Source organism: Sylvia atricapilla, chromosome 1, assembly GCF_009819655.1.
Source record: "Sylvia atricapilla isolate bSylAtr1 chromosome 1, bSylAtr1.pri, whole genome shotgun sequence".
NCBI lineage: Eukaryota > Metazoa > Chordata > Aves > Passeriformes > Sylviidae > Sylvia > Sylvia atricapilla.
Window position 1 is genome coordinate 32,509,986 of NC_089140.1, and position 13,934 is coordinate 32,523,919.

The following is a 13,934-nucleotide window of genomic DNA, read 5'->3' on the forward strand; positions in this document are numbered from 1 at the left end:
AAATGAGCTGATGGGGTCACGGCGCTCCAGGGAAAAAAATTCTCCCCAGATGTTGCTGAACAGCTTGCAGTTGCAGGAGCTGCTGTCTCATATGGAAGGAAAAATTGATTCCTTCTCTTGCATTAGAGAGAGAGCTTTCCTCACTCATGCTGTGAAGCAAACTGACTGCTAGCATGGCCTGCACCTTGTCTTTTTGGGTAGCTGCTGATCCAGAGCCAGAGTTTTGTATGACTTAGCAAGTGTGATTCCTTAATAATTTCCTGTGAGAGAACAGCTTCCCCCTTGTACCTCATCACTAGGAAAAGAGAAGGGATTTGTAGAGGGTTTCTGGAGATGTCAACAGCCAACTGCTTGGGTGATGGATCTGTGCCAAGACACAGCAGTGTGACAGTGCTGCACCAGGGAATACACTCACCAAGGAATGTGGTGATAGGGGAATGTCGTTGCCTCCTTATAGCCCAAGTAATTATGCAGATGCCAGACTTCACATTTATCTTGCCCTGCTGCTAGTCTGTTGACTTTTTCCTCTTTGGACTGCCTTGAAGACTGATAGTGTGGAAAGAGTGGGAGAGAAGCAACCTCAGTTATAAGTGGTGAAAGAGTTTAATGGTCTGGAACTAGAGAGTCACCTACAGTTCTGTGAACTGGTGGGAGATGGTTGTGCCAGAATCATGCATAAGCTGGTGAGAGCTGTGATTGTGACACACCTTTTCAGATGCTTCAGTCTCCAGTACTGTCATCAGTTGTCCCCTACAGCCCATAAAAGCTGATATACTGGACCAATACAAGCTTTGGTTTAGGCATCTTATTGAATTCAGAATAGCAAAGGAAAAGTGATGGAGCCAGAGCACAGCTGCTCTTCAGAGCATTTGCAGTATCACAGGCATCTGGCTGTCACATCAGCTGCATCTGTTGAGCTGACGTGAGGACAACGTGAACACTGAATGTGCAGGAGCGTGCTGGTGGGAGGGCAGAGAGCGTGGGGATGCAGCGAGGCCACTTTGTAAGATGGGATGTCACCCTGTGCACAGATCTGCAGAAATTAGGAGCTAGAGCTGCTGGCTGTGGCATAGAAGATTATTCACACACATTACGATTTTTCACTCAGTGTATGACGGAAGGCAGCCTGTAGTCTGCCTGTTAGATCTGTGGCCAGTGCACTGTGGAGTCATGAAGATTTCAAAATATCTCTTGACATTTAAGCTTACTGGAATTTTCTTTTCATGGATTGAAATGGACATAGTCTCATGAGCTTAGTAGTACAGCACAACAGCCATTTATTTGCTAGTTTGTTCTTTTTCTTAGATAATATTGAGATTCTGTTTCTGGAGTGATGAAAACAATTCCTGGCTTTGCTTTTTCAAACTGAATATCGCTTTTCAGAATCTGCTGGATTATTATTAAACCAGTAACTGTATACGATAATAACTACAGAAATTAATAACAGTAGTATGTAAATGACATAGTTTTAGAATATGTCCTGAAGCTTTTTGTCAGTATATCAAATGTTCTTACTTGGGTATCTGCTATTTTGCCTTCAAATTAAAGTAAAAGTAAGGTATTATGAGAGTCGTGATTTGTCAATTCCAACTGGAATTAGTCACTGGTCATCAATACGCTAGTCAAATATCTGTTTTTAAAGAATTAACCTTCTTTTACTAATATGTAAGGATACTTTCAAGTCTACCGAATGCTTTGACAAATTCTGAAGCTTTGGTTGAAGTGGATTCACCTTCAGGTACTCTGGTAGTCAGGTACGTCTAGCCTAGCCCAGTCAGCCAGGCTCTTCCTGTCATCAGTGGAGAAGGGTGTGTTACCACAAGATCCCCGGTCTACTTTATCTCAGACCTCCTTTGTACGAGGGCTCATATCACTCTCAGGGTGCCCATCTATCCCCATCGACTCAGATTTGGACAAGTTTCGGCAGACATGTAAGTCTGACACCTTAGCTGAATCAGTCGTCTCATTTTGCTAGGACAAGCTCCATGTCCCAGATTCAGCAGTGGTTCCCCTGGATCAGGACAACTACTGGAAAGGCTGTTGTGATCCCACGGCACTGGCGAGTTGTTTTCTGTGACACATGGCTCAGGCACAGAAATGAAGCTACTTTAGAATAAAGCTACTTTAGAACAGATATTCAGAAGGTACTGCAGAACAGGAGGGCAGACTAGGCGTGAAGAGAGGTGGTAGATTTGCAGCTCTGCTGCCAGTCCCCTAGGAAGTTAAGCCTCAAGATTTGTTGTGAACGCCTTGGGAGTGCTCAAAACCACATTGGACTGGTGTCTGAGCAGTTTGGTTTAGTGGAAGGTGTTGCTGTCCATGGCCCAAGGGTTTGGAACTAGCTGGTCTTTAAGGTCTCTTCCAACACAAACCATTGTGCGTGTCTCTAATTTACCCATTTACTGGGTGTGATGTCTGAGCCCGTGGCACCGATTTGGTACTTTTGGTTGTCCCAAACCTGCTTTCTTGGCTTTACGCCCGGCAGCGGCACTGTTACAAAGCTCAAGCTTGGGGCCGCTCCAGTGCCATAGGTGCGGGGCCAGCTCTCTCCCCAGAGCTCCCTTTCCCGGGAACTCGGGCACCGGGCAGCACGGCGGCTCCACAGCACAGCCGGCCGGGCCGGGACAGCCGGGGAAGGCTGCGGCTCCCGGGAGCACATCCCGGGGGTGGGGTTCCCGGGCGGCGGGGGCGGTGCGGGGGCTCGGCAGTGCCCTCCCGCTCGGTGCCGCCCGGCCCCGCCCGGCCGCGGCCGCCGTGCCCCTCCCGGGGCAGGGGCAGGCGGAGCGGGGCGGGGGGGACCGGGGCCGGCGAGGCGTGATCGCCCGAGGCCCCTCCTGCGTGCCGGGGAAGCCTTAAAGCAGCCCGGCGAGGCGGGAGCCCCGCACTCGGGAGCCCCGACGCACGGGCAGAGGCGCCGAGCCCAGCCGAGAGCCGCTCCGCTGCAGCCGCCGCCGTGAGTGCCGCGACGGGGCGGGCACGGGACGGGGACAGCCGTGGGGATGGGGATGGGGATGGGGATGGGGATGGGGCTGGGGCTGTCCGGGCCGGTCAGGGGCTGCACTGGGGCGGCCGCGCTGCTCCCGCCGTCGGGGTAGGTGCTGACGGCAGCTCTCGTCCATCCCGCCCCGCCGTGCAGATGCAGGGCACCGTGAGGCTGTGGGTGTCGGTGCTGACTTTCGCCCTGTCGCTGCTGGTCTGCCTGGGGACGCTGGCAGAGGCGTACCCCTCCAAACCGGACAGCCCCGGCGAGGACGCCCCCGCAGAGGACATGGCCAGATACTACTCGGCGCTGAGGCACTACATCAACCTCATCACCAGGCAGAGGTAGGCAGAGCGGGACGGCGGACATCTCCCTTTCCCGCTCCCCGGGCTGATTTTTTCCTTGGCGAGGCTGAGGGGAGGGAGGTGGGGTGTCCCCTCACACTGGGTGTCTCTCCTTGCTTTCCCTAAGGACACGGGAAAGACGTGGTGCACAGATTCCGTTTAGAGAGCAGTCAGTGCTCGTGAAACCCTGAGTTGCCGACGGGTCCGGAGCTGAATTTCCACCTCCCAAGTTGGCAGGGGTGTCAATGCTGCATCTGCTCTCTCAGCCTCTGCTAGCCGTGGCACTGACGGGCTGGCAGAGAGGAGCATGAACAGGGCAGCGTGCACCGGGAGAGCCCCCAAAGGGGAAAGACAACTAACCTGGGAGCTGGAGAGAGCTAGACAGGCCACTAGGAGCTGCTTCCCACTTCTGTTGCTACCACTGAGTCCAGGGAAGATTTTGGTGAGAAAACGTGCCCGTTGTGGAGCTGTTATAGTCCAGGTGCTTTGTGGTTTGTAGGCTACTTCACGCACCTCTGAGTGCCAAAAATCCCACTAGTCCTAACAAAAAACCTCTCTCAAGACCGAGTACTCAACCTCCATCTGAAAAAGTGTGAACCCCAGCCTACCTGGCCCTAAACTGGCTTTCTGGTTTGACTGTGCTTGTTAAAGTACAGGAAAGGCTCAGTCTGAAAAAAAAGGGCAAGTTTTTATTAAAAAATCATCTTCTTTGATAAAATTATCTGTCTAGTTAGGCTGTGTGATTGATAGAAGTTTCTGCTGAGGTCCCACAACAGTGTGTGACCCAGAAGAGCTTTGACATTTATCTATTTGTTTACTATCAAAACCAGATGAGAGGTCTAAAATTAGGCTTTCATTTGTCCCCCTAGAAGACTGAAGAATTAAATTAGAAGAGTGGCTATCATGTAACTGAGAGCTTTCCCAGCAAGCCCATTATATTTTCTGCCAGAGCACTAGGAGCACAAGACGGATGAAAGGGCTGGTAGAAATACAGTTCTTCAGTCCTGAACTTTGGAAGCAATATTCACAACTGGCTCATGTGTGAGGCATGCTTCTGTGCGGCAGTCTGCGCTCAAATAACATTTTGTCTAAATTACTGCTAAAATAATCCAATCCTCAAATTCTGCCTCTGCTGCTGTTTTCTCTTGCATGCGGTAGGACCTCCAGGCTGGTGTCACATCCCTTCTTTTCTTTCTTTCATCTCCCATTTCAAAGGTGGCTCTTGTCCAAAGCCAAGTCATACTTAAAAAGAAAAAAAAATCCCAACTCCAAACCCATCCAAACGACCCCTACCCTTTCTCTGTTCAGCCTTCACTTCTGGTGTGTGCCCTGTGTGCTTGCTTTAATTTTGACTGTGTAGCTTTTATCCAGATTTTATGAGTTGTAAGTACACAACTCAGACACTGAAACCAGTTTCATTCTTTTCTGTGGATTTGGGGCCTGAAATGAACTGAAATAGTTATTGTTTCTGATGGATAAAATCTGAATTTTGTTCTTTAGATTTTCCTCGTATTTCCCACCCACCCTTTTATTTAAAGGAACAGAGTTGACCTGGAAGTACAAGAAAGTTGGCAGAAAAAAGCACTACAATGACAATTTTGTGATACACATTTAAAAGTTGACTGCACAGGTTAACTAAAAAATCCAAAAGATGTGCTGTTTCCACTGTGGTGAATTAACAGCCCAGAAATAAAGCAATTGCCACCTCCATTCAGAAAGCTTAACTGAGCTCCTGGAAGTTTCCTGTTTTGGCAGTGATGCAATCACTTGCAAAATGAATTGATAACTTTTAACGCATTTGGGACCAGTCTAAGGATGACTGGTCTATTTTAGCAGAAGTGCTCAAAGTTTTCTCTCTTCTTACAGATATTTGTCTCTGCTTTTTGTGCATGATACTGCTTGGGACCCTGTGACAGGGGGAAGATGTGGTCCAGGGGCTCACCCTGTTCCTTCTGTGGGTGGGTGAGCAAGCTGTGCTCAGATCTCACCCACCCTGGTGCTTGTAGCTGGTGAGGTGAAGCAGTAAGAACACGTTGGCAAAGGAGGAGATGAGGAGATTGACGTGGGTTTTTTCTTAAGGTTCATCTGCCCTGCCTTGCTTGTTTTTGTGATTATGAATACCAGCAGCCCCTAACATCCCTCCCCATGGTGGCTCATCTTTCTGCTTTCTGCTTCTGGCCTGAATCAAGTGTTTGAGTGCCATTCCCCTCTGAGCTACTGTGACCCACAGAGTCTTCACCTGAGTTCCATGAACTTCTTCCTTCCAGACCATCCTTCTTTTCTCGTATTTAGACCTTGCCCATTTGTCTGTTTGCGCCCTCTCTCCTTTGAAATTCTTTTTCAGATCCATCTCAGCTTTATACACCAGTGCCTGTCAGCCTTAAAACCTCTTTGAGGTTACCTGAGGTAAATGGGTGCTTGTATGGTGCAGATCATGAGACCTGTTTCAGACTTCTTGTTTCTGATGAGATCCCTTGTTCCTTATGTTCCAGGTCTTTATAACCTAAAAGAGAGCCCAGCACAGATACAGATTCTTGCTCTACAGATGTCTGTTTGTCTTTGGATTAGTTCTACCTTCATTTCCTGAACTGTACCATGGTCCTTACCTCATACCTCTCTACCACACTGTTCAGGAGGCTTTATTCAGAGTCAGTCCATCTTTACTTAAATCACTTGTCCTCCTCCTGCTACTTGCTGCTACCTGTGCTCCCTCTTGCTAGCAAACTATCTTTTTTCCTTGTCACTTGCAGCTTCTTCATGGATCTGTGGCTCTTCTGTGCTGTAGCAAAGCAGTCAGGCCATTCCTGCTGGAAATGGCTTGAACTATAGGCAGGTCAGAGAGTGTATTAAAGTGTGTATGACCTGGGCAGTGCTGCTGCTCCTGCTTCATGTCAACACCCTTTAATGAGCAAGGGAGCAGATTTCTTGACAGTTTTCTGAATGAGACCCACAGATGCTTCTGAGATGACTCAGCAGGTGCTGCCAGCTTTGAGCATCAAGCGGATTTGAGTCCTAACATCCAAGTTTCCACAGAAAGCTTTGAGATTTTGCTGAACCTTGACATACTGTGTCCTTATTCAGAATAAGTCTGTTTACTCCTTAAATCTCTTTGACTTCAGCTGGAGCTGTGGCTTATCAGCATGCCTCAAAGTAGGCCTTGATGTGTCAAATGGAGTATAAAATCTGACCAGGTATTTTCACCTGGCTTGGAATAATGATATTTCTAAGTCTTTTAAAACAGCCATGATTTTTGGTAAACTTGTATCTCAGAGCAAGGAGCAAGGCACGAAGCAGCTGGAGCAAAGACATCTCAAGGCATTTGCATCAGGAAAAAGGGACAGACTCTGTGGTCTGTGACCCCAGTTTAGTAAGTCAGTAGCATGATGTTTCCCAGGGGCAAAATGACAGGCTAGACAGGAGACTGATAAAGGAAGAATGGATGTTCTTTGGGCAGCCCAGTTGGTGTAGTCAGTGAACACCCTGTGTGCAGCTTTGCTGTGTGAGGACGTGGTGGGTCCATCCAGCACGGGAAGTGGCATGGAGTAGCCAAGATGCTGAAGGAACTCATATAAAATATATTTCCCCAAGCTAGTGGTCCTCATTATTTGAATGGATCTCTGTATTCTGAGTGGTTGCTACCTATTTCTTATTCAGGCTTGAAAACTTCCTGAGAGATTAGTGGGAGTTTTGTCCAAGTGTGAGCTGCAAGAGCAAGCTTTGATTTGTTAAATCAGTTTCTTTAACAGAAAATTAACTTCCTCCTCAGTTGAAGTCCAAGTCACATCCATATTAATTGGAGCAGGGAACTAGAAAGAAAGAAATCCCTTTGTGGTGATGGAGTGTAAGATACTTGATTCAGCATCATGCCTGATTGCACTATTGTAATAGCATTTTACTGTGTGTGGCTGGTTCTTTTCAAATACCTGCTTTCAGTCAGCTCAGATTAAGAAATATAACTTTCTGAAAGTGATGCTTTGTCTTTCTGGAGCACAGGTGATGCACTGAAATGACTAAAGCAATGTAAAAATACAAAGGGTTGAAGAAAAGGATTGAAAAGCGAGATATGTTTCCACTGTTAAGGAAGTTATGCAATCGACAATTAAAACTGTTAGTTTTTTGAATGTAGGTTGGGAAGGTTTGGGTTGGGTTTTTTGCTAATTTGAATCACTGGAATCACTGGGGTCCACTGAAGAAACATGATAGAAATGGATAAAATGTAAGTCCTTAACTACATCTTTGATTTTTATGAAATCAGAATTTCACTCAAGCAGCATTCACAAAAGCTGCTAATGTACTTTGTGATTCAGAATGAAATTTCATACACAAGTTAAACTGTGATCTTAATTCTTTCCAACCAAGGGAGTGTTTGCTCATTGTTATCACTCTTAGGCTACTGAATCCTTGTAGTGATGAAATGCCTGTCAAGCAGGCTGCTCATTGCCACTTCTGTTTTCCCAGGAAGAGATCAAATTCCTTCCCAAGTAATGGAAATTGTGGTACTTTTAACTGTTGACTGATGTACTGTATTCAGAATTAAAAAAAAAAAAAAAAAAAGGTGACTAGACTAGAAAGCCAGCTGCTGTGTAAATATCAGACATAGGTAGCCCCTGATAGCCTGTCTAGTTGAAAGAGAACTCTGAAAGAGCAAGTTTTCATTCTCACAGTCACACAGTTCAAGATGATTGCCTTGGGATAGCTCAGTGTTTGCAAACTAATGTGCTGTTTTGTGTTGGGCTGCCCTAAATGTGCTGGCTATCTTAAAAAATCTTGCAAAATTTCTGATGAAGGATAAGTATCATCTAAGCCAATGAGAAAGTTCATGGGATGATGGAACTGGGTTTGCAGGCAGGAACAACATGCTTGGAACTCACATCATGCACAGTTTCTTCCCTCTTTCTCCGTGCTCTCATCAGTAAGGTGCAAGATCCTAGAATATCCAGGAGCAGCCATCAAATTGAGAAATATTCAGAGTTTCTCGATATTATAATGTAAAATAATTATGGAAAAGATGTAGAAAAAATATGGAAATAAAATAAGAATTAACATTTGCTCATATGGTTAAGCCAAATTAACATTCTTGCTGGAAAGTGGTATTTATGTCTGCTCTTTTTTTTTTTTTTCCTAAAAAATATCACTAATGGTTCGTTGCTCAGTCTCTGTAAAAAGTGACATATACAAAAATATAACTTCTAAAATTTTTTCCTCAGATATGGAAAGAGATCAAGTCCAGATACACTGATCTCAGACCTCTTGTTGAGGGAAAGCACAGAAAACATTCCTAGATCCAGGTATGTATGAAGAGCTCATTTGAATTTAACAGTCTCACTTGTTATAAGTAAATATTTTTCATAGGGAGAAAACATGCCACCAACAGCTGGTTAATCATGTCCTTAAAACAAAAAATCTTTAATTACTTTTTTTTTTTTTAAGAGCTAGCACCATCTATGAATGCAAGAAGTGCCTTACCAGGTATGATATAATCCAAACCCTTAATTTCCTGATTTTGGGAGCAGACCATGCCTTTGGTATTATATATACCAACTGTATTCAGAGGAAAGGAGGCATTCCCACAACACTTACCCCATTATGGGCATTTTTATGTAGAGTTGTATTCTGATGTCTGATGATGATTTCTTACATATTACAGCTCCAAAGATGGCATATTGCTACTCATTTGCTGCTCACACAAGTTTAAATTTTTCCTCTAAAGATGTGTAAGTGGTAAATATGCATCTACATTAACTCATACACAAATGCACAGCGGTGACTTGTCTTTAAAATACAGTATTTCACATTGTTTTTAATGTAATATTTTACAAAGGGAAAAAAGGCATTTATATTTCCATTTGCACTTGGCGAAAGTAACAGTGATGTTTCAAATAACACTGGAGTTTCAAACGTACATAATGTATTTATCTAGTTAGGTAATGACTCTTTAGCCATAATGTAAGATTCTGTAGCAGTGACTGCAATTTACACAGCTGAAAAGTAAGTATGTTGAAAAGGTGAGATGCAAGGGGAGTTTTGGCTCATGAAGGAAAATACTGGTTTTACTCACAATCCAGCAAGAATGAGCTCAGTTTACGCCTTTACTGATTGTCTGAAGTTTGCTAGCAATACTTCTACTGCAGAGATAAATGTTTTATGCAGTTGTCTTCTCAGGGGTCTACAAGCAATTGCTCTGCAAAGGCTCAGCTAGACTACTTGAGTACTTAAACATAATAGCCTGTAGCATTGAATTTAGGGCATGATCATGACACTGAAAGGTGACCCAGAACTCCTACTGCCATCCGGGGAGGTTGCCCATGAGACCTGCAGTTCTGTGCGTAGGGAGAGCGTTGTCTGATGACTAACCACAGCTGTGGGGATGCAAATTTCTCTGCAGATGCTTATCTGAAAAACTGCATGGAGTGCAGTGAAATGTATTAGACTATTTTGTGTTTGGTAGTGGCAAGGGAGAGCCCTCACATAATGGGAGATTTCCACTCTCTTGAATTTGAGGCAACACACAGGGTAGTTAGTACTCATACTCTCTAATATATCTCCCTAATAGTCTAATACTCTCTGTAATTTTCACCCCTTCATCACAAAACTTTATGATTATTATTATTGTTTCAATAATGCTATTTATAACACACCAGGGAACAAAAATTCGTGAGCAAAATAACCAACTAGTCTGCAGTTAAGTTCAAAAATTGATGAGAAGCAGATTTTTATTTCATACCCCCTGTAACAGCACTTAAAACTGAGTATGGTATTTTTCACTCATCGCTGACAGTTATGGGAGTACTGGGAACAATGATGCCTAGTTTCCTATGGATATGTTTTCTAGGATAAAACTCTGTATGGATTCTGAAGCCCACTCCAACTTTTTCGTCCATGTGAGGACACAATTAAATTTTCTTTCTATCCAGTCCTGTGTTCTATGGCACATCAGGAGCTAAATATCTCTAAAACCGGTGTACCTTTCCCTGACTTGGTTGAAATTGTCCTGAGGGTGTGAAAGCTTGGGGGGAAGTTAGGAGAGGCACACAGGGTCGGACAGCTGGACACACAGCACAGCTGCCCAAGCCTTCCTCCTGGAGGAAGCCAGGATAAATGAATTCCAACCTTGAATTAAGTACATGTTTTAGAAATAGTTTCACCGAATGCTGGTTATGGAGCAGATGTAATTTGCACTCAGTGAATCAGTGACAGAGAGAGTTCTCGGGAACCGAACTTTGTAACTAAACACTGAGATAATGATAAATAACTCAGTTGTATTCAGCTTGACAGGCCTGGTTTGACATTTCACTTTTGCTGACTAAAATACACCCCAAAGGATGTTACAGTCTGGTTGTATGTCTGACCATAGGAAGAAAGTTTAGAGAGATTCTTTTAGAAACTCATTACAAAATAGGAAGTTAAAAGATTAAAGAAAAGGAGGTGCCTTGACCTCAGTACAAGTAAGTTCTTATGACAGAAATGTGTGACATGGCACGTTTCTGATTTTGTCTGTCTTGTGGAGTGATGAGAAAATGTTTAAAACTCAGTAATAGGATGTATATCTCCCGATGCTGCCTCTGCAGTCAATCAGAGAGATGGGTAACTCCAGAATGAGCTTTTTTTTCCTAAAATGGGCAGGGTCTCAGTTGCCCTATAATGTGTCCGTGGCTCTCCAGTGGAGGGGCAGATTAGATTTAAACAAGACTTGCTGTGCTACTTCTAGATGGGAAAAATTATGGCAAATGCATTTCTCCTGGTCTTTTTCCATGTTCCCTTGTTACCTTTCCTCCTGTGTAGACAAAACATCTGTTTGCTAGCAGAGGATCTCTGGATAAAATCCTGCCTTCAGCACGCTTTTTAATACATTTCAAATGCTTCATATTGAGCTGTGGAATACCACAATAATATTTTCGGATGGTGGCTTTGAACTTGGGGTTTTTGAAGGTGCTTACAGCATGATGTGCTTTTGTTTGGCTCAGTGAGTTGTTTATTCCTGAGTTAGAGTGAAAAATATATCTTTAAAAAATTTGTATTTCAACGTATCATAGTTTTGTAGCTTAATTTCACTAAGTGCTATTTAATGGTGTAAGGCAGCTTTGTAGCTAGTCTCAACCATGTAAAACGTGGCACCAGGGTAGCAGGATGTACAGGCCAGTCCTGGTACCAAAGTATAGATTTTTGGCAATTCCTAATGCATCTGGTTTTATTGGAGTCATATGTGCAATCTTCAACTGCAAATATGCATATGTGTTTCTCATCGCTGCTATTAATGAATGTTTTAGGCAGTTTTAACATTGAATTTTTTCAGAGGGGTCTTTAACATGTTTAATAATGTGGGGTTTTTATTCATGATATGTGTTGCAGGTTTGAAGACCCTTCGATGTGGTGATGGGATTTTCAGCATACCTTCAAAATTTTCCTAGTTTTCAGTTCCTACTCCACACCTCTGAAGCAAATCCTAGCGTCCTCCCCAGTGCATGCAGCCATTGTACTGAATTCTGTAGAGTTTCTCTCCTTCATCATATTTGTATATGCCTTTATTTAAATAAATTATTTGTGCATTCCAAAATGTAACATACTAAATGAAAACAAACAACCATGTCATTGGTATAACAAAGCATTGTTTTAAACTATTAAAACTGAATTATAACTTCCCTGTAGTGTGAAGTAGTGTGGACAACAATGGTGTCACAGTTATTATAGTAATTACTGTGCAAAGTAAGATAAAGGCATCATTTATCGTGCCCTCAAACTCGGCTCAAAACTGTTTAAAATAATTGATCAGAGACTGCATAACTTAGGAAAGCACTATTCTGAGAGGTGATTTTTTAGAATGGCCATCCTAAAAACTTATTTAGTGCTCACATTGGTAAATGTAATAAAGTTAATGGCATTTTTGAAATGCAAAGGAATAAGTCACTGCTTAATTCTGCTAACTCCTTGAAACTGGTTTGGTGCTTGGCTGTAAGCCTGAACTAGTAACTTTAAATGAAACAGATGTAACATCTTTGTTTTGGCAATATGCAAAATAGCAGAAAATAACATCTAAAGTAACTCATAAACCAAGACAACACTGCAATTATTTGTGCCAGAAAAGAGACATCTAACGTTGCCTAAGGCCTTGTAAAGGAATAGTGATAAATCCCAACCCTTGGGCTATTGCCCTCCAAGCCTCTCTTGGAGTTATTAAAGGATTCTGTTTCTACCATAAGGAGATCTACAGAACAGGGACAAGGCAAACTATCTACAGGTTTACATTTTCTTGTTTTTTGGATTTTATAAATTTACTCACTAGCTTAATGAGGGTCTTAGACACACTTCAAGTTTTTACTCAAAGTATAAGAATGGTAGCACCTTCCCCTTATTCTTAAGTGGTTCTAGTTCACAGATGTGTGTCTTGCTGTATAGTCAGGACCCAGAGTGTGCATGACACAAATGCTGGTCTTTTGGCACAGAGTTCCAAATACCCCTGACACACCATTTATTTTCTTTGCACACTGTGACTAAACAATGCATAATAAAGCACATAAAGAAGTTCCAAACCGGAAAAGAATCAGTGTGAAAGTATAATCTATTTAGATGTCCTTCCCAATTTTCAAATGCTTTCACATGGCTGTTGGGCCCAGGAGAGATGCATCAGTGCAACCGAGTTCCAGGTTTCTATAAATGCTTTTGCCAAGTGTTACCAGCTTACCAAGACTGGTCAGCTTTTGTGGTCATACTGCCTTCAGCTAAGCACAACATAGTTTTTGATTTCTTAAATTGAAATTGAAATGAATGCTTAGGTGTCACTGGAATCAGCAAACTTAGCTTCAGCAGCAACACATTAACTTACAGACTTGGCGATGGTTCTGTAGTGCTACACTTGGAGTTGTGATGATTAAGAGCAATCTAGTCACAAAAATGGGAAATTTTTGTGAGAAATTCCAGTGGGAAATTCCAAGTCGGAACTACACTTTAATAGGAAAGTTAAGATAAAGGCAATAGTACAGAAACACTGACCTAAAGTGACAGAGTCAGAATGTGACCTGACACCCTGTGATGATAGCAGTCTGATTAAATAGTGGCTACAGTCCCGTTGGAGTGATGGATATGGTTTTCTTGAAGCTATGATCCAGTAGAAAGATCTGATCTTTCTCTGGAGGTCCAGTGGTAGGTATTAAGCTCTTGTCCTATGGGAATCCAGTGGTAGTGTTCCTGTGGTGTTCCAAGCCTCAGGTTATATCCAGATAGGAATGCTTGGTTCCTCCTCCTGGGTGGGGCATCTCACAATGGGATGATGTAGAGGTGGCCCATTTGCAGAGATAGCCCTGGGAGGAGCTATCAGGGATGAGTCATGGAATAGATAAACACTGCCCCACCTGTTTTAACAGCTTATGTAGATGGTCCTAGAATACATACTTTGGTTACATCTTTTCACTGTAATCCAAGACACAGGGTAAACCCTTGCCACCCACTGCAGTAGGCAGTAATGTTCAGAGGAACTTTGGGATGGTCTGGAGTGAGCAGGTGTTCTTCAATCTCAGGCCAGGGCCTGCTGCGGCAGATTATACAGAGTTCTCTGCTTTGAGTAATTATTAAAAGGAAAATTGAAAGTTATTGAGGTATATGATACGCAATATCTT

The 13,934-nt window shown here is 43.4% G+C and overlaps 1 protein-coding gene across 2 annotated transcripts; it reads left to right on the forward strand.

Annotated features, from left to right (window-relative positions):
* Positions 1-2,848: 2,848 nt before the first annotated feature.
* On the forward strand, positions 2,849-11,963 carry NPY (neuropeptide Y). Of its 2 annotated transcripts, XM_066318825.1 has the most exons (5): positions 2,849-2,953; positions 3,137-3,324; positions 8,532-8,612; positions 8,755-8,793; positions 11,674-11,963. In XM_066318825.1, exons 2-5 carry the CDS (start codon positions 3,137-3,139, stop codon positions 11,696-11,698), a joined length of 333 nt encoding a protein of 110 aa, XP_066174922.1. In that variant the 5' UTR covers positions 2,849-2,953; the 3' UTR covers positions 11,699-11,963. The 2 variants fall into 2 exon arrangements, with proteins under 2 accessions (XP_066174922.1, XP_066174932.1); XM_066318835.1 differs by lacking the exon at positions 8,755-8,793 and having other exon boundaries at positions 2,855-2,953.
* Positions 11,964-13,934: the final 1,971 nt, after the last annotated feature.